The sequence below is a fragment of the Podarcis cretensis genome (assembly GCF_951804945.1).
Source record: "Podarcis cretensis genome assembly, chromosome: 9".
NCBI classification, from domain to species: domain Eukaryota; kingdom Metazoa; phylum Chordata; class Lepidosauria; order Squamata; family Lacertidae; genus Podarcis; species Podarcis cretensis.
This window is the reverse complement of record NC_137178.1, coordinates 69,449,077-69,468,884: the sequence shown is the minus strand read 5'-3', so window position 1 is coordinate 69,468,884 and position 19,808 is coordinate 69,449,077. Positions and strand designations below refer to the sequence as shown.

Genomic DNA, 19,808 nt, shown 5'->3' with positions numbered 1-19,808 from the left:
TCGTTAGCACATTTTCTGCTGAATCGTCTCTTCCATCTCTTTTGGTTTAATTACAGTAGAGGGGATTAGGTGCATTGACACCTAGAGACCCATGGTCAAAACAATGCTTAATATTAAGATACCAAACCCGTAAGTGTTTTCATCTTGGCATGTGGGCTCTATTTGGGGAAACGAAGTATTGGATTGTGAAGTTGATCATAGCAGCAGTGCAGTTAATTAAAGGCTGGAGGGAGTAAAAAGAGCCAAGGAAGGATTTGAGCTTTTCAGCTGTTGGTGGAAAGATGTTGCATTGATAGCAGGGGGTTAAGGTTGATAGCATAGGTTAAGGTTGTCCAGTAAAAAAAGAGGATAGGGCTCCTGAACTGTTAAAAGTTGATTATTTATTCCTAAGGTTGGTGGCTGGACATAGCAGCCAGGACCATATAACACTGGTCTTAAAGGATCTACATTGGCTCCCAGTAAGCACAATTCAAAGTGTTGGTGCTGGCCTTTAAGGACCTAAACAGCTTTGGCCCTGCATACCTGAAGGAGCATCTCCACCCCCATCATTCAACCTGGATGCTGAGATCCATCTCCATCTGACAGTACTTCTCATATGTTACAATTGAATGTGGCATTGTGTTTTTTAGTAGTGGTGTTTTGCCCGTTTTATTTTTCTACTTTCATATTTATTTTTATTTGCCATACCCATCATTTTTATTGTATTATGGAGGAGGAGGAGGAGGAGGGGGGGGGAGGTTACAGGAAACCAGGCAGAGCCCACCCTGTGGAGCACCTTCCCATCAGATGTCAAGTAAATAAACAACCATCTGACTTTTAAAAGACATCTGAAGGCAGCCCTATTTAGGGAAGTTTTTACTGTTTGATGTCTCACTGTGTTTTAGAATCATAGAATAGAATCATAGAATCATAGAGTTGGAAGAGACCACAAGGGCCATCGAGTCCAACCCCCTGCCAAGCAGGAAACACCATCAGAGCACTCCTATAGAATCACAGAATCATAGAGTTGGAAGAGACCACAAGGGATTAATTTGTTGGAAACCATAAATAGTGACTGGGGAAACCCAGTCACATCGGCAGCATATAAATAATAATAACAATAGGTTTCCAGCTACGTCACGAATTCAATGGTGGTAGCTCCTTGCTGCCCTCTGTGGGCAGCAAGGAGGTTCAGGCAGGGGAAAGGCAGGATTTATGAGCCAAAAATACTGGCAATGTTCCCCAGTGGGGTATGGGGAGCTCACTGCATCCCGCTGTGCCACTCAAGCCTGTGTCTGCCAACTTGAAAGGCAGAGTGGGTGCAACTGGGAGTATGTCCCTGCCATAGATGAGCCCCTGTCTCCGGCATGATTTGTGATTGAGTCCTCCATAATTCAGACAATTGGCATTAATCAAGAGGTGTTTCTGGACCAACATATGTTAATGGGCTGCAATCAGTCAGCTGCCGAAAGGACTGGGCTTGGCTCTTTGAAGTTATCTGAATGTTTTCTTTCAAGCTTAAGAATCCTTATAACAGCCAGGAAAGGGAGGGCAAGCTGCTTTGAGCAGTCTTATGCTTTCAAGTACGTGGCTCCCAGTACGTTTCCGAGCACAATTCAAAGTATTGGTGCTGACCTTTAAAGCCCTAAACGGCCTCGGGTCCAGTATACCTGAAGGAGCATCTCCACCCCCATCGTTCTGCCTGGACACTGAGGTGCAGCGCCGAGGGCCTTCTGGCGGTTCCCTCATTGCGAGAAGCAAAGCTACAGGGAACCAGGCAGAGGGCCTTTTCGGCAGTGGCGCCCGCCCTGTGGAACGCCCTTCCAGCAGATGTCAAAGCGATAAACAACTACCTGACATTCAGAAGACATCTTAAGGCAGCCCTGTTCAGGGAAGTTTTTAACATGTGATATTTTACTGTATTTTTGGTTTCTATGGAAGCCGCCCAGAGTGGCTGGGGAGGCTCAGCCAGATGGGCGGGGTATAAATAATAAATTATTATTATTATTATTATTATTATTAATTTCAAATGGTCCTTTGCTCTTTGAAGTTATCTGAATATTTTCTTCGAAGCTTGAGAATCCTTACAACAGCCAGGAAAGGGAGGGCCAGGTGCTTTGAGCACTCTTATGCTTTTCAAATGGTCCTTTTTTCTGCATAACGAAAAGGACGCGTGTAGCCACTGCTATGTTATTCTGTTTGTTACTTCGGAAAAGAGGGGAGAGGCTTTTGATTTATGCTCAACAAAGAATTTAACAAGGTTTTATCATGCCTTCCCCGCTCAACCAAGGCTGCATGGACTTTATTTAAAATTATTCCTGGACTGAACTAGGAGTGCTGTTGGAAGAATGCAGTGAAAAAAGAACGAACTGCTGCTGAAAAGATCTGGAAACGAGGCTGAATTTGAAAAAAAGATTTTGTTTTTAGCTGTGTGCCGAGGAAGAACTCCAGAGCAGAATTTTAATGGGGGAGTTTGGATATGCATTCCGTGAGTTATTTATGGTGTTAGCTCGTATGCTAGTTGGTAAACAGCGGAAGGAATAGAATGTGACCTTGTACCATCCAGATAAAGACTGCAAAGAGCTGAACAGTGGAAGATAGTAATTAACTCTCCCAGTACACCAGGTCTGGAACAACAATGTATATGAAGGACTACACACATGAAATTGATTACTTATTTATAAGATGTAACGGAGGTGCTGTTTGTAAGGTGAAAAAAGCAGTCAGCTGGAAGAATGGTTTAATGGCAAGTGAAGGATGTCACCTGGACTCTAAATAAGAAATAATGCGGCAAATGATGATGATCATACATTTGGAACAGGAGCGGGAAACCTGATTTTAGGAAATTATATTAAATTGATTTCATTTGATTTGATTTGTAATAATTTGTAAAATTAATAAAAATAATTCAAAAATAAATACATACATAATTATTATTATTATGCAAGGCTGAAACAGATCCTTCAGTTGGTGCATGTGTATGAGAGAGAATTGGCATAAAGAAAACGGATCGGGGTTGAAGTCCTCCTTTCTCGGTGCTACATGCCTTAATTTGGCCATTTTTTAAACTAGAGGAGACCCATCTGAAAATCTCTCCTAGTTTTACACAAACACCCCCCCCCCCAATTGATCAGTAGATTTGTCAGGTCGCAGGATCTCAGCTGAAGTTGTGGCGTTTTAGCCCATTCTCAGATGGAGGAAACAGAGCCAAGTGTACAGGTTACATTGCTTGAGAGCTTTTGCTCCATTGTGGGGCTACCTTTGAAGGTGACCCGGAAACTGCAATTAATCCAGAATGCGGCAGCTAGACTGGTGACTGGGAGTGGCTGCCGGGACCACATAACACTGGTTCTGAGAGATCTGCATTTGCTTCCAGTACGTTTCCGAGCACAATTTAAAGTGTTGGTGCTGACCTTTAAAGCCCTAAACGGCCTCGGTCCTGTATACCTGAAGGAGTGTCTCCACCCCCATCGTTCAGCCCAGACACTGAGATCCAGCACTGAGGGCCTTCTGGCAGTTCCCTCATTGCAAGAAGTGAGGCTACAGGGAACCAGACAGAGGGCCTTCTCGGTAGTGGCACCCGCCCTGTGGAACACCCTCCCATCAGATGTCAAAGAGATAAACAACTACCTGACATTCAGAAGACATCTTAAGGCAGCCCTGTTCAGGGAAGTTTTTAATATTTAACGCTGTATGGTTTTTAACACTTGATTGGGAGCCGCCCAGAGTGGCTGGGGAAACTCAGCCAGATGGGCGGGGTATAAATAATAAATTATCATCATCATCATCATCATCATCATCATCATCATCATCATCCATCTCTATTGGATTCCATCCTGAGCCACCTAGCAAAGCCATACTCAACGGAATTAATAACCCCCATTGATTAGGCATGGCTGGCTGTTTAAGGAATGGGAAAAGAGCTGCTGCAGCCGCAACTACTACAACCCTGAGGAGGCAAAAGCTTCTCAAATTCTGGGCCACGCTTTGTGCAACTTGTTTTTTTCCATATAGGGAAGAGAAGGTTTCATCAAATGCCTGAACTGTGGTGCCATGAGGAGGATAAACATCTGGGGCTCAGTCCTGATTTAAATGCATATGAGAATGAGCTTCATGCAGTTTTACTTATCTACTGTTGATAACATATCAAACACTGGTGTTCTTTTTTAAAAAAATCAGCACTAACTAGAATTTGTTCAATTATTTTTCTTAATAGCCTTATGCATATTTTACATGTAAGACCCATCATTAAATATTAGGTTCTTGAAGCAACTGCTGCCACAACCTTAATTATTGCACTATTGGAACATGTATTATTTATATTTTTTTAAAAAAAAAATCTGGGAGAGCCATTTTAATTGAATTAGGCCTGCTAGCATTACTGCAATAAAATCTTAAAGATTTCACATTTGTCATATCTGACAGCCAATCACAGATTCTACTGCGATCTTAAGTGAAACCTGACCAGTTCCTCAAAATACCTCTCAGGTTTTGTTCCAGAGAAGCTATTTTTTAAATATGTTTTGACTATGTAAAATTTCAATCTATCACACCTTCAAATGTTTTCTTCACACTGACATGCAAGGCACAAGGAATCAGGTGAAGAAGTTGTGCTCTCTGAAAATTCTACTGGTCTAAGAGTCTTAAATAGGGACGCAGGTGGCGCTGTGGGTTAAAGCCTCAGCGCCTAGGACTTGCCGATCGAAAGGTCGGCGGTTCGAATCCCTGCGGCGGGGTGCGCTCCCGCTGCTCGGTCCCAGCGCCTGCCAACCTAGCAGTTCGAAAGCACCTCCGGGTGCAAGTAGATAAATAGGGACCGCTTACCAGCGGGAAGGTAAACGGCGTTTCCGTGTGCGGCTCTGGCTCGCCAGAGCAGCGATGTCACGCTGGCCACGTGACCCGGAAGTGTCTCCGGACAGCGCTGGCCCCTGGCCTCTTGAGTGAGATGAGCGCACAACCCCAGAGTCTGTCAAGACTGGCCCGTACGGGCAGGGGTACCTTTACCTTTACCTTTAAGAGTCTTAAATAGTTATAGCTTAGCCAATAATCAGCCTGCTCAAGACACAAGACAGATATAACACATATGGGTCCAAAATATTAAAAGCAAGTTTTGTGGCATGGTCATGCCCTGCATTTCTGATCTTTTATGGGGTGTGATGTGTCACCCACCTTCTCAACTTTCAAATATTATCAAGCCTTTCTTGAAATCACATTTTTCTGCAGTTGCCCTGCTATTTACAAACTGCACGTCTGTACACAACCCAACACTTACACTACGGCAAAGGCGGAAAGGCTTGCTTGCGCAAAGGGAAGTATTCAGGTCAGTGAGTCACACCTTCAGGGTAGTACTAAATGGTCAAACCTCTAAAATATAGTTCCCAACACTGGTTATTGTGAAAAACTAACAATAGGAATTACATTTTATCACATTTTAAGTAAAACACGTTAACTACTTACAAGGTTCTGAGTTTGGGCATATGGTTGAAACTTGCCACTGAGAGACGTGTGATGTTGTTATTGTTGAGAGTGCTGTAAAACATTAAGGACAGGTACACATTTTCACATGACACAACAATTTTAAGAATATTTGAAGAAACATCTGAAACAGACTGACTTCTAAAAAATATAGTGGTGGTCAGAAGTCTCACCGTGGCTATTGTTTCCAGCAGTCTTCAAAGGCAGCCTTGGGTAGGTATACTAACACATTAGCCACCACTGCCAAGTCTCTAATTTCTTAAACTTTAATGGAAGTTAAATTATGTTTTTGACATTCAGTACTAAGTATGTCTCTGTTATTGTATCAACAGGTGCTAAAGAGACTTCGCTTATGCATACCAACACTAACCTTAAACAGACATGGAACTATATCACTGTGTTTATGATTTAACTATGTTTAGGATCAGGATGAAAACTCTGATCATGAAAAACTTCTCATGGCTGATGTTATTTTGAGATGGAAATGCTCATCGGATGTAAAAGAGGAAAACTGAAATTTGTACTCAATACAATATTAGCACTAAGCAAATGCATTTGAAAGTAAGTTAAATCAATTGCCCTGATCCAGTTAAGAAGATCTTGACACATAAATGAATGTGTATGAGTAAGTTTGCATGTACAAGGCATTTGGTGGATTGGGACAGTGTCTAAATAGTTAACATTCAGTAAAAATGATAAGGGAAGATGAACAACTAAGTGCTGAGTTGCATGATCTGCCTTTATGGAAATGTTAGGGTTTTTTTAAAAAAATATTTTTCAAGCACCCTCATCCTGCAGGAGTTTTGCTGGCCTCAAAAAAAGCATCTCCTGAAAAAATGCCTAATGTAAGCGAGAGAAACAATCTTTTCCCCTATGGAAAAGAGGGGAAGAGGAAATGAAAGGTACCATAGTTTCTCTCCCTTCTGCAGCTTTGGCAGAAGTTTCCAGCAGCATCCAGGAGCTGCCAGAACATCCTACAAAAGCTCAGCATGAACAAGAGAATAGGTCAGTGACCTAGCACTAGTTAGCCAAGTCAAAATTCATAAACACCTGCATAAATCTATTATGCTATGAGCCAACAAAGGAGGATGCTATAAGAACAGTGTGTGGCAGGTGTATGTGTCCTAAACCTAAAATAATGCATTTTTCTTTCAATATATATATAGCTTTTCATATCACTCTGAAGGAAGCTGTAATCTGAAAAGCTTATTTATTTATAATACTGTAAAATGGCAGTCGTAAACGGAAGCTGGGGCAGAAAGATGGCAGAAAGATGGCTACCCCAAAGGTGAGCAGAATCACAACAGAGCAAGATATCTGTAATGGTTCTAGGGGTTGCTCGTGCGTAAGCCGGTGCTTATTTCCCCGTCTGGGTGCAAACACCTGGCTGGGTTGCCTAAGTGAACCTTTTCTGTCTGGACAGCCACTCACTCGTGGCTGACTCAATCGCTGGCAGAATCCGTCAGTGGGCGTTTCTTAAACTTCTTCCAGAAAATAAGCTCTTTGACGCCTAGTCTCCGCCTACTCTCTCTGCGCGAAAGCCTTCTGCGTAAGGAGGGCATGGGCAGCGGAGGACCCGTGCTCTCCCCGCTGGTCCCCGGCGAGGAGTCATGGGACCGCCTCGCCGCTTCCCCCATCTGCCCCCCTTCTCCACTGGTGCTACGCTGATTCTCTTCCCCAGAAGATGGGCTGCTTCTCCCGATCCCTGGACGCTCTCTGGAATCCCTCTGGCTTTAGCTCTCTCCCTCCAGCACTGATGGCAGTTCCCTGACAATATCCATTATATGAACTATGTGATCCTAACATTGCATTTCCAAAGCATGGACTTTAAGAAAAGATGTTGACAAGACAAGTGACTGGCACCTTCAAGGAGAGTAATATGGTTTTCTTAGGGGAAAGATGCAATATGGTTTGGATCCAGTGGAGCTGGTCTTGCTATATAGCAGCATGCAGTGACCTGCTTCTGGAGGTAAAGTCAGGAAGTGGTGTCAGAATAGTGCAGTTTTGGTCCTAGGGTGGGGTTTTTGTATGTTTGTAAGGGAAAGGGAAAGGAAAGGGACTTAGGCTCTGCTTCCGGTAGAGAGAGGTATTGGGCTGACACTCTCTTCCGGCAACTAAGAAAGCTTTGATAGAGGAAATGTCTTTGGATCCAACCCTAGGCAACTGAAAAATGAAATTAATAATAACAATACTAAATAATAATAATTTCAAAAGGAAGTACATTTAATAACAACAACAGCAGCAGAAGTTTCACATGCTATTAAAAGTGTCAGAATTGTTTACATTTTTTTTAATAGGGGGAAAGCCAAGGCCTGAGCATCTTCAATGGATAAGGAATGCAGACTGACCATTGTGGGGAACAGAAAACTGTAAGTAGGGAAGGAGGAAATTAAACTGAGTACCTGGGAAGAAGACATAGCTAACTGGGACCACTCTGCTCTGAAGTGTTCTGCGGCAGGTTCTACTTGTAATATTAATAACACCAAAACAGACAGACACCTGCAATCGACGAACACCTGCAATCTTTACTCAATAACATGGAAGGTGTTTTTGTCAACTAATATCAAATGCCTATGAACATGGCTTAAGTGAAAGATGACAGGGTTTATGCCATTGTCAAGACTTGTGAAACAACTCTTGTTGTGGAGGGTGTGGAGAACTGCTTCAAAATATTGAGTTTGCCCTTATCAGTGTCACCAGTCTAATGAAAACCGCCCTGCAAGTCTGTGAAAATCCAAACTCTTATTATTTCCTTACTGTGTAGAAAAGATAAATAAGTGCATTCTTAGTAAAAAGGAACCAAGTGATCCTGACATGCTCAAGAATCATTTAATAGCTCCATGGATGGAACAGTGTTCTGATGTACCTTTCAATTAATTTTAGCGCTGATTGTTCTACAAATTGTTGGTACAATAGGCTGGATGCTATCCTGTATCTGCCAAAATATTTCTAGCCGCTATGCGCATCCTGAGTAATGCAACAAACCCGTATGAAGCTAATAAGCAAATAACTATATATGTACTCTGAAAAAGCATGCAATTTTGCTATCAAAACAGGTGTGCACTTGTAAGACCTACAGGGATTTGTGTTGCAAAACTAGTCTTGTTGAAGTCTATGGTATTCCCCAGAACAAGAAGTTATTTCATGGGTCCATGGACCAGCTGCCAGAACACATGACATCAATGACCTATGACATTTCACAGTCGGTTCACCTCCATCTCCAACCTCCCGACGTCACAAAATGTTCCTGTAATCTGTTTACTCTTTCTTCTTTCCTGGGTTCAAGTAACCCCACAGTTATCAGTACAGAAAAATGTTTCCCCTTTCCTTTTTTCTTTTTTGCAATTTGGCTCCTGAATTTGACCACATTGTGACAGTTCCCAGAGCCATTGTTTTCCTCTGCCATTTCCATACTATTTGACTGATCCCCATTCACACACACACCGCCAGCAGCAGGGGAAAATTAAAAACAGGAGGTTGTGATTTCAAAACCACAGTAGCAGGCACAGGACGAATTCACTGGCAGAAGTGCTACCTAAAACCCTTCCAAGTGTTCTTTTTGAATGGTCTGAATTTCAATTTGGCTGTTTTAATAAGACATAAACTGTATTGCCATTCACAGGAAGCATTTCCTCCTTCCTCACATCTTTTTGTTGTTATTAGAAATTTTATTAGAAATAGTTATTAGAAATATACCAAGTCTACAGTTAAAACTTTGAGGAAAACCTGTCCATAAAGCATATATATATATATATATATATATATATATATATATATATATATCGCACAAGCCTGCTACACATACATATATATAATGCATTCCATGAACTTTGCTCTATTAAAAGCAAATGTGATTAGTCAAATAGAAAGCATAAGTGGTTAACTTCAAGCTGTTAACAGATTTAGGAATTTGGTCCTTCGCTTCCGCTCATCCCGCACACACATTATTAAACGTCAATATACACAATTTCAAAAGTAACAAAATCTACAGAATATTAGAACGTGTTTTTTTTAATGAATTTTCTTAATTGTTCTTTGCTATGTAGATAGCCATGCCCAGCTACCAGTCATGTGTAGCTGTTCCTATAACGATGTTCACATTTAGGCTCATTACCTTCTTATGGGATGCCATACTGTTTTATGGTGAACTGATCCAGCAACAAACAGAGCTTTTGCCACAAATGGGCATGAGTATGGATAGTATCCAATTAAGAGATTGGATATACATGATGCACTAACTTAAAAGAGTACTATGAAAGCACATTTGGAAGGCCTGGCCTGACTTTCATTGCATAAGATTTTACATGGGACAGGTTCCATAGCTTACTGGGAGATTAAAGTTTTATATGAACAGTGGACAGTGTAATATACTACTTCATCCAGGATTAGAAATTCTTTGGCAGCTGATAAAATAATGTAGATCATGTGTGAATGGCATACGACCCATCTGAAAACTTAAATAATCCAAATGTTTTTACATTAAAAAGTGTTTTCACTTTACAATATTATTCGCTCTATGATATATATAGAAGACCTAAAAATTCTTATAACATTGTAATACCTCATCTTGAATAAAATGCAAGGAGTGGTACAATTGTTTTTACATGCAAACTAGCATTAACTGTGATTTACTATTGTAGCTGGACAGAAGGGACAAGCTCTGAATTTGCCAAATAATGATAATATTTATTGCTCTCCATCTGGGCTTCTGGGTTCCTTTTATTTAAAAATAAAATAAAATCTGAAAACGACTTTCTGATTTTGAAATCTACTAACAAGAATCTCCTTTAGAACTAATTTAGCATTGTGCCTTCTGGTTGTTTTTAAAACGATTAAATCAAAACAACGAGCGGCACATTTGCATAGGGCATTGTATACTGACAGAGAAAATAAGTTATTTAAAATGTGTCACCAAGGAACACGCAATCCTGACTGACGGCATATTTCACGATTATGTGCCATTTAAAAAAAAAATAATAGACATTTTATTCCTTACATTTACTGTCTTATTTCAGAGGCAGTAAGGTTTTTATTTAATCATCATTAATGTAATAATGATTACATTTAAAATGCAGGAAGAGGGAAACTGTTAGGGTACTAGGCTGTATCCACTTTCAGTTAAATGAAGATAAGCTATACATCACTGGTATGACAATATAAAAGGAACTTAAGGTCCTATCTTACCTACCTGCTTATTTCTACAAAACTCCTATTGACTTCTATGAAGCTATTCCACAGTGAACAGCTTGCAGGCAGCAGGTCAGGAACAAAAATCAATTGCAAGAAAAACTGAGTATGGAAAGCCACAGCTCTTGAAAACATCACACACCCATCTCCCAGAAAATTTGCTTTGTGAAAGCTGCTAATGTGTATTCAAGGCTTTGGAATGTGTTCATTACACAAAGATTATGATTGAAAAGAGGGGAATAATTGTGTGGATCTGCACTATGGAAAATGGGCTTACAAGAATACATTGAATCGTAAAACCCTTTATTTATTTCCATAAGGAAGTTACTTTGCCCTTACATGGTTCTACCTGACAAATGTGATGATTTTGTAAAAAAAAAAAAAAGGAGGTGGGATTATCTCCACTCTTTCCATGTGCTTATAATATTTTATCAAGCAATATTCTAATGCATCATTTTTATTCTAATACATCATTTCATTCAAACGTTTTGACACGAGATGAGCGTCTGCATTTGGACTTCTCTGTTTTAAAAAGTAAGAGAGACAAGCAGTTTACTTACAGCACTTCTAGATCACGGAGAGCCCTAAATGCCCCATCTTCAATGCAGCTGATCTGGTTGTAATCCAGTTGCCTGTTAAATAGATTAGGAGGCGATATGTGAAAGAGATGAAGGCTGGCAGCGCTGTGGATAAGAAAGCCTCCTTAAGAGATAAGGCTGAAAGGTGGGCCACACTAACTGAAATGCACTCCCCAAATACACTCATCTGCTTAAGAATGTCACACACCATTCTGGTCTTGATGCTGCCACCGAAGTCTCTTTTTGTTCCGAACTGCGTGTGCAAAAACACGACAGCCTTGGGAAAGCTCCAGTAAATAATAACTGCACCTTATATTAAATGCCAAAGGAATGCAATTTCATTACATCAAGAAAAGCTATCCATTAAAAGCTCTCAACGTCATCTCGCTGAAACAATTTCATTAAGGTAAAGGGCTGTAAATCACTTAATGTCACACACATCCCCTCAGTGACCTAACAGAATCCATTTATCAGAGAAGCCCAGCTGCATGTTAATTTCACTATCCTTGGCGAACAGGAGAGAGACCACCCTTAGTTCCGTAAAGGCAGAATTCCACATCCTTAGGCATGCATATGATGCTCATAGCATTCCCCCAGTTCCCTTCTGAATAAAACCAATTCATATTCTTGTTCGTGAAAGCAATCCATAGTGTATGACTCCTACAGTTTATATTCTTCATGAAGCTATGTAGATAAGATGCAATAAAGGAGCACAGAAATTCTAGGCATAAAAATCACCAGGGCTGCCCATACATTATTAATCTTCAAGTATTAAGGTATGAAAAATTTAGACTCAGTTTTCTGAAGATTATTACCTTCCCCGGTTCAGATCATTACTATATTGGCAACTGCCTCATTTGGGGTGTGGTATTGAATGGCGGATTGATACATTTTCATACAAAGAGCAAAACCCAAATCTCTGGTTGAAATAACCCAGAGCACCATTTCTGTAAACATAACAATGAAAATTAAAATACAATATTGAAGTGCATACATTCATGAATTAAGTTCCACATGGCTTATTTCCAGATAAACGTGAATAGGACTGGGGTGATCAATTTATAAGGTTTTTTCCCCCCTAAATTGCTAACCTTATTTAAAATTATGCAACATTTTCTTGTTTCAACAAAGATGCACCCCCCCCACACACACTTTTTAATCTATCCATCCATCCCAAGCAACTAAAGCAGGTTGTCTGAAACGGATTCAGTGAGTATGGAAATCTTTACACCTATCCATTTAATGATAAACCCGCCAACAATTATGATAAAGTTTGAAAACAGCCATAAGGAAAGCCCACACACTGGTAAATGCTTGGGAGAAATAGTAGAGCTACAGTCAATAGCCATACGATTGAATGATTGTTGTCCCTGCCCCCTGCTCCCCACACATGGGGGGTGGGTTCTGAAGTGGAGGGCCTGTTCTAGGAATGTAGGAGCCATATGCAAGGAGGAGTTTAACTTGTGCAGGAAGCGTACCCATGCAGAATAGGCTTCCTATGTCACAACTTTCCCTCATTCTCAAGCAATTTGAATGCCTGAATAGGGCTTGTATTTTGACTGCAGCTGAGCTGTTTGATTTTAAGCATTGGAAGCAAGTATCAGTTACTTTTAAGGGGAGTGCTTAATATGAGGCAAACTTTTTCAGAAGGGGGCCGGTCCACTGTCCCTCAGACCTTGTGGGGGGCTGGACTATATTTTGAAAAAGAATAATGAATGAATTCCTATGCCCCACAAATAACCCAGAGATGGATTTTAAATAAAAGCACACATTCTACTCATGTAAAAACACCAGGCAGGCCCCACAAATAACCAAGAGATGCATTTTAAATAAAAGGGCACATTCTATTCATGTAAAAACACGCTGATTCCCGGACTGTTCGCGGGTCGGATTTAGAAGGCGATTGGGCTGGATCTGGCCCCTGGGCCTTAGTTTCCCTACCCATGCTCTAACAGTTCCAGTCTACTCTGCCACTAAAGTAAATGCTTTGATTTCCACTGGTTTAAGATCCGATTCTAAACACACTTACTTCCAAATAGTGTGCAGTAAAACCTGTGAGATTTGCTTCTAAGCAAAACTCTTTGGCAAAGAGGTGCAGTTTCTACTGACTTGCTTCACTGAGGCAAGATCTGCACTGGCAAAGCTACATCTTCTGAAGTAACACTGTTACAATATTTTAGGCAGCATCCTGCTTTTAGAACTGTCAATCAAAAAATGGCAACATCTAGATTTCCCCAGTAACAGCCCACCCCTGCTTAAAGGATGGCCAAACCATTTGCCTAGTAACAGTGAGGTTTCTTGTCAGCCCCGCCCGCAACCTGTGCTCTCCATGAGGAAGAACACACTTTGCTTAAAAGAATTATATTCCAAAGCAAATTTGTATGTCAACCCTCTTGATAGAACAATAGTTTTCCTGTATTACTTTGATACTGGGATCTGCGCCTTTTAACTTGCTCATAAATGATCCAGAGTTAGGAGTGAGCAGCGAGGTGAGCAAGTTTGCTCATAACTGTAATTGTTCAGGGTTGTTAAAACAAAGAAGAATGGTAAATTGTTCCAAAAGGAACTCTCCAAACTAGGTGAATGGGTGGTAAAATGAAAAATGCAATTCGAGGTAAACAGGTGCAAATCTTAATTTTACATATACGCTCATAGGGTCTCAACAGGTGGATGACTTAGCAGGAATGGGATGTTGGAATCACTATTGACTCACCTGTGCCTTTTTGCACCCTCCCTTTCCTGCCTACACTTACTGAATACTTCACTCATTATGTCCTTGCAAAATTACTAAGATCTGAAGAACAGCTATTGTGAGAGGCAGCAGGGATCTAGATTCAGTGCCCTCATTTCTCTACACAAAATTTGAGTGTTGGGGCTTTAACCTACATTGGCTGCTTGTATCGATGCCACACCATACAGTCCTGTCCCCCGCTATTTTCCAACAGCCAGTTTCTGTCCTATACTTCTTTTAAAAACCCATTTCACTTTCATGGAACCGCAAATGAGCTAATGCAAATATTATTTTTATCACACAATGTGTACAAACATTTTTTTTTGTTTGCTTTTTATTTCTACATTTCATGCAGCAATGTGTGCATTTGTGTTATGGAACCGTAACAATGAATAATACAGTGCTGTACAGCAGGGGTGGCAACCCTTTTCTGGTTCAAGGGCTGAATTGGGCCACACACAAGCAGTGGGAATGGCTAGTGTGTACCTGAACACACCACACATACACAGGCATCCAGGCACTCAGCATACTCTTCCTCCATCTTTCCTGCCCCCCGCCTTTCTCTGCACACTCAGTGTTTCTGGGCTTCCCCATTCTAGTACTGGTGTTGTGGCTGGCTGAAAATGCTGCCTTTTAACTTCACACAGATCATTCTGTGCAAAGTAAAAGCCACTGCTTCTTTCCCCACTACAACTTTGTTCTGTGAAAGGTGGAAATGCTGCCTTTCACTCTTATAAACAGCAGGCAGGGCACTTTATCCCCTGCTCAGATCTGCAGCAGCTTGGTGGGCCAGGTGCAGCGTGCATGTCACCCCTCCAAAGAGGAATAAAGATATATATGAAGTGCTGTATGGAACAACACCTGTTTCTAACTGACTGCAGGAAAGCTGCATGCCAGGAGTGCTAAAGAGCTACAGTACGTAAGAAGCCCTTGAATTTGGGATTACCTCTACATGGCTTAGGGACGCGGGTGGCGCTGTGGTCTAAACCACAGAGCCAAGGGCTTGCCAATCAGAAGGTCAGTGGTTTGAATCCCCAAGACAGGGTGAGCTCCCATTGTTCGGTTCCAGCTCCTGCCCACCTAGCAGTTCGAAAGCACGTCAAAGTGCAAGTAGATAAATAGGCGGGAAGGTAAACGGTGTTTCTGTGCACTGCTCTGGTTCACCAGAAGTGGCTTAGTCCTGCTGGCCACATGACCTGGAAGCTGTACGCCGGCTTCCTCAGCCTATAGAGCGAGGTGAGCACTGCAACCCCAGAGATGTCTGCGACTGGATTTAACGGTCAGGGGTACCTTTACGTTTACTACAAGGCTTCATTGTAACTTGAGAGGCAGTGGGACTGGAAGCAAGAGTATTTGCAGGCATGATCAAGGACTGTATACCCTCAGAAATATACTCACTAGGAGTTCAGTCCATTGGGATTAATGGAAGAAGTACAAGGGTGCAGTGTTGCTCTTACACTGTTCTCATTCAGCTTGCACAATAAAATTTCACACTGTATTGTTCCCTATTTTTCCTGTATTCTTCACTGCAGTATGTTACTTGTCTGCTAGAACAATCATTTTCTAGACACTGCAGTTAATCATTTTGGTGCAATGTTTGTGTTGCAGAGTATTTTTTTTTAAATTCCCAGGCACTTTTCATTTTAACTAATTAAGGGCATTTAACAATTTAGTTAATAGGCTTTTTATTTTAAAGGGCCAAAATAATATATCCAGTACAGTTCTCTAACCTCCAGAGTAATTTATCTAAGCCATTTAAATTAGTACAATGGCATGAAATGTTATCCCCTGACACAACACAAAAGAGAAATTGTTTCCAGACAAATTGGTAAAATCTTTTAATGCCATCAAATTTGCCTAATGCAGTCTGCAGGTTAATCTGTAAAAGGGTGAGCAGTATGTTGGCCCCATATCTTATTATCCTTAGCTGTCAATGTATAAATCAGCACTGACACAGCTGCTCCTAAATCATCCATATTATACACAAAGGGAAAGATTTAACGGCACAGAAAGCACTCGAGCAAATCTTGTCCTACAAGAGCTGAAAGGCAGATTTCTTCTCCTAAATTGGCATGAGTTCAGGTGCATCTGAAAAAAAGAAGAAGTTGGGGGTCCTTCTTTTAATGATGTCTTCCAAACACTGCTGTAGCCGAGGCTGGATAACAGTTTTCAAACTTGCTGCTTTCCCACATTTTTTTCCTGTTCACTCTGGGATAAAACTTGGCACAAACCATTTTCTTGGCAGCAAGACTGCTGATTAAAATGTAGTGTTTTTTCTCTTTGTTTCATGTTCTTTGAGGTAGCGTGGAATAGCGGCAACTGATTTTGAAAAGGCTATTGAGAGTATACTGGTCAGAGAGAAAAATATCAATGCAAAAGTTATTTAAGAAGTTGCCACTGGCTGAAGAAACCCTCCCCCTTCTATCGCCAAATCTTATCCTTTACTCAGCAGGGAAGGTATTCTTAAGAGTGTCAACAAACCCAAATACTAAATAAAAATTAGGCAAAATACTAGTCTGATTGAATAACATGGTAACAGCTGAGGTGTAAGAATCAAACTCTTTCCTCCTAATATGTTTAGTGACCCTAGTAGGCCTATTGGAAAGTAGTGTATGTCTTTCTGACTGTGTTTTTAAGATCCCTGCCAGTTAAATAATGTTTTCTCTATCCAAAAATGCAAATACTTTAAAAAAAATTAAAAATGAAGCTATTGTGAGGTTGTTAAAATTATTTTTTGTTGTTGTTTAGTTGTTTAGTCATGTCCAACTCTTCATGACCCCATGGACCAGAGCCCGCCAGGCACTCCTGTCTTCCACTGCCTCCCACAGTTTGGTCAAACTCATGCTGGTAGCCTCGAGAACACTGTCCAACCATCTCGTCCTCTGTCGTCCCCTTCTCCTTGTGCCCTCCACCTTTCCCAACATCAGGGTCTTTTCTAGGGAGTCTTCTCTTCTCATGAGGTGGCCAAAGTATTGGAGCCTCAGCTCCACGATCTGTCCTTCCAGTGAGCACTCAGGGCTGATTTCCTTAAGAATGGAGAGGTTTGATCTTCTTGCAGTCCATGGGACTCTCAAGAATCTCCTCCAGTGCCATAATTCAAAAGCATCAATTCTTCGGCGATCAGGCGTCTTTATGGTCCAGCTCTCACTTCCATACATCACTACTGGGAAAATCATAGCTTTAACTATACGGACCTTTGTCGGCAAGGTGATGTCTCTGCTTTTTAGGATGCTATCTAGGTTTGTCATTGCTTTCTTCCCAAGAAGCAGGTGTCTTTTAATTTCGTGACTGCTGTCACCATCTGCAGTGATCATGGAGCCCAAGAAAGTAAAATCTCTCACTGTCTCCATTTCTTCCCCTTCTGTTAGCCAGGAGGTGATGGGACCAGTGGCCATGATCTTTGTTTTTTTTTTTTTATGTTGAGCTTCAGACCATATCTGAATTATGGATATATGGAATTCTCATGTAAAGGACCCCTGGATGGTTAAGTTCAGTCAAAATTGACTTTCAGGCTGAGGGAACCAGTCTTTGTCTGCAGGCAGCTTTCCATGTTATGCGGTCAGCATGACTAAACCATGCTAGGTTGGCAGGATCTGGGACAGAGCAACGGGAGCGATTGTGCAGATTCGAACTGCCAATCTTATGATCAGCAAGCCCAAGAGGCTCGGAGGCTTACCATAGCACCACTTGTAAAGCAGTTGTTGAGCCTCTCAGAGCCCATAGCTGGCTCTCTGAACGCAAAGATCCTCCTATCCCAAGAGGAGAAGAAGAAGAAGACGCAAAGTGTTGTATTATAATGAATAGAAGCAGAGAGAAAGAACTTGGTACCAAGGGAAAAACAAGTGCGATGAAGGGCCAGGAAGCCTTATTCAAGAAATCTCCAGGGGTACCACACACTGTTTCTGCAGTATGGACACCAGAGGAGATCTTGGACTACAGCAACTGTTCATAATAAAGTCTTACTTCTAATTTGCCAGCTTGGGGAAACTCTACTTGTTCTTTTTTTAAAAAGCCTTGTGCATACATCTTCTCTACAGAAACCTGAATTGCCATAGGGAGCAGTCTAAAATGCATGAAAATCTTCACATGCAAATCACAGTGTGTGGGGTTTATTCATTTCACAAAGTGCATAAAGTCTGGTTATATGGGTTTCATGTACCTTTTTGAACTATTGTGACGATCCGTTAAATGTTTATAGCCCTGCCTCCCAATAAATCCTAAATCCACATAAGGGGTTTGAGGCTAGCAATTGTCTGTGCCCTTTTTAAAAAATAACTGCTGCATAAAGTCTGCCCACCTTGTGGGTGTCATCCTCCTCCGAGTCTCATTTTCATTACGTAACACAAAGCAATACAGTAATGTTTCTGTTCATTTATGAAACATTACTGTAAATATTTTTCATTATCTAAACATATTAAGCTTCTTCAGTATTTCATTTCAAATATATGTGCATCAGAGAATTGTCCTTAGAGTTTAGAAATTATCAAGAATACCTGTGACAGCTTTCCTCAAGGATTCTGCAAGCAATAACTTTATTTACCCTTTCCAAACACATATACTACTGATCACATATATTGACACATATTATCTCTTTTTCACCCCCAGTTGAGAGTGCACAAAACACCACAGGGGTTCTTTATTAAGTTCTTCTGAAAGCATTAGCACTTCAATCATGTAACTCCCTGCTGTCTCACACTTCTTTCTCCTGCTAGAGTTATATATTCAAATCAATGGGTGGTGTTTAGAAATACTTCTGCGCTCCAGTTGTAGCTACATACTGCAGACAAAATGTTATTACCATTTCTGTCCAAAGTCAAGCTAAGGTTGAAAGGAAAAATCTAAGATTTACTTATCATCCTTGGGGTTTTTCTTTTACCTAATGAACTTATTAGTTATCAGTGGTGGTCAGGCCATTGGTTTGTTCTCTTTAATTTTCTTTTTATAATTTTATAATTGTCTGTTCCCCACAATTTTGCACTGTATAAAAAAAGAAATGGTTCATCTCTTTGATATCTAAATGGTAAATGCAGCTCTCAAAGATTTCAAAGGCAGATAAAACCAATCTGCTGTGTTTTGATTATTCTGTAACTACTTTGTTTATTTCATACATGTAATAAAACATACATTATATAGATAGATAAACAGATAGATAGATAATGCACACATTCGTGAAGCAGATGTAGATCTTCCTTTAATCACTAACAGAAGTGCTACGGGAGTTTAATTTAACTTGTATAGATCAATGTTAGAAACAACTTTTCTTTGTGCTCACATAAGTACGTGCACACACAGTTTCTGTGGAATGGCTATTCTAACAAGCTCACCACTTTTCTCTTCAAGTCTTTTTCACTCAAGAGCATTTGAGCATATGGTCACCAACTTCGTTACTGGCTCTAACTTGGACCTTTTTGATTTGCGTTTGCATCTACCAAATTTTCTCAAGTATTTTAAAGTCAATTCATATCGACTACAGTTAACTGCATACTTATTTACAACTAACCGCTTTTATAAAAACCCAGAATTGATAAGTTTCAGAGGTACTGGTTTCATGAAGTTTCACATAGATTTTAGTATCAACTATGAATCATTTCAAGACACACTTTGATAGTCACAGTAAAGAGAGAATTAAAGGTTCTGTTCAAAAATAGTCAGGTTGGTGTTCCAGCCAGTCAATTTCTCGGACCCTTAAGTAGCAATCCAGGAAATAATAGTGGCAGTATAGCAGGCATTCAGAAAGATCTTCAACTGCATCTTCATAGACATAAACTGAACTACTCTCTAGTTCAAGGGCAACTACTCATCATGCAACAGTTTGAACTGGTGGTTTTGCATAATTGAGGGTAGGGGAGATAGCTTAA

The 19,808-nt window shown here is 40.7% G+C and overlaps 2 protein-coding genes across 7 annotated transcripts in view; both read right to left on the bottom strand.

The window, feature by feature from the left end:
• SLIT2 (slit guidance ligand 2) overlaps positions 1–19,808 on the bottom strand; it is a 233,023-nt gene that overhangs the window by 80,496 nt on the left and 132,719 nt on the right. For all 6 annotated transcript variants that reach the window (XM_079989604.1, XM_079989605.1, XM_079989606.1 and 3 more), the window contains exons 6-7: positions 11,202–11,273; positions 5,437–5,508 (exon numbers count right to left, since the gene is read on the bottom strand). In XM_079989604.1, coding sequence (XP_079845730.1) covers positions 5,437–5,508; positions 11,202–11,273 — 144 coding nt within the window. The remainder of the gene's footprint in view (positions 1–5,436; positions 5,509–11,201; positions 11,274–19,808) is intronic.
• PACRGL (parkin coregulated like) overlaps positions 1–19,808 on the bottom strand; it is a 348,281-nt gene that overhangs the window by 323,576 nt on the left and 4,897 nt on the right. The window lies entirely within an intron of this gene.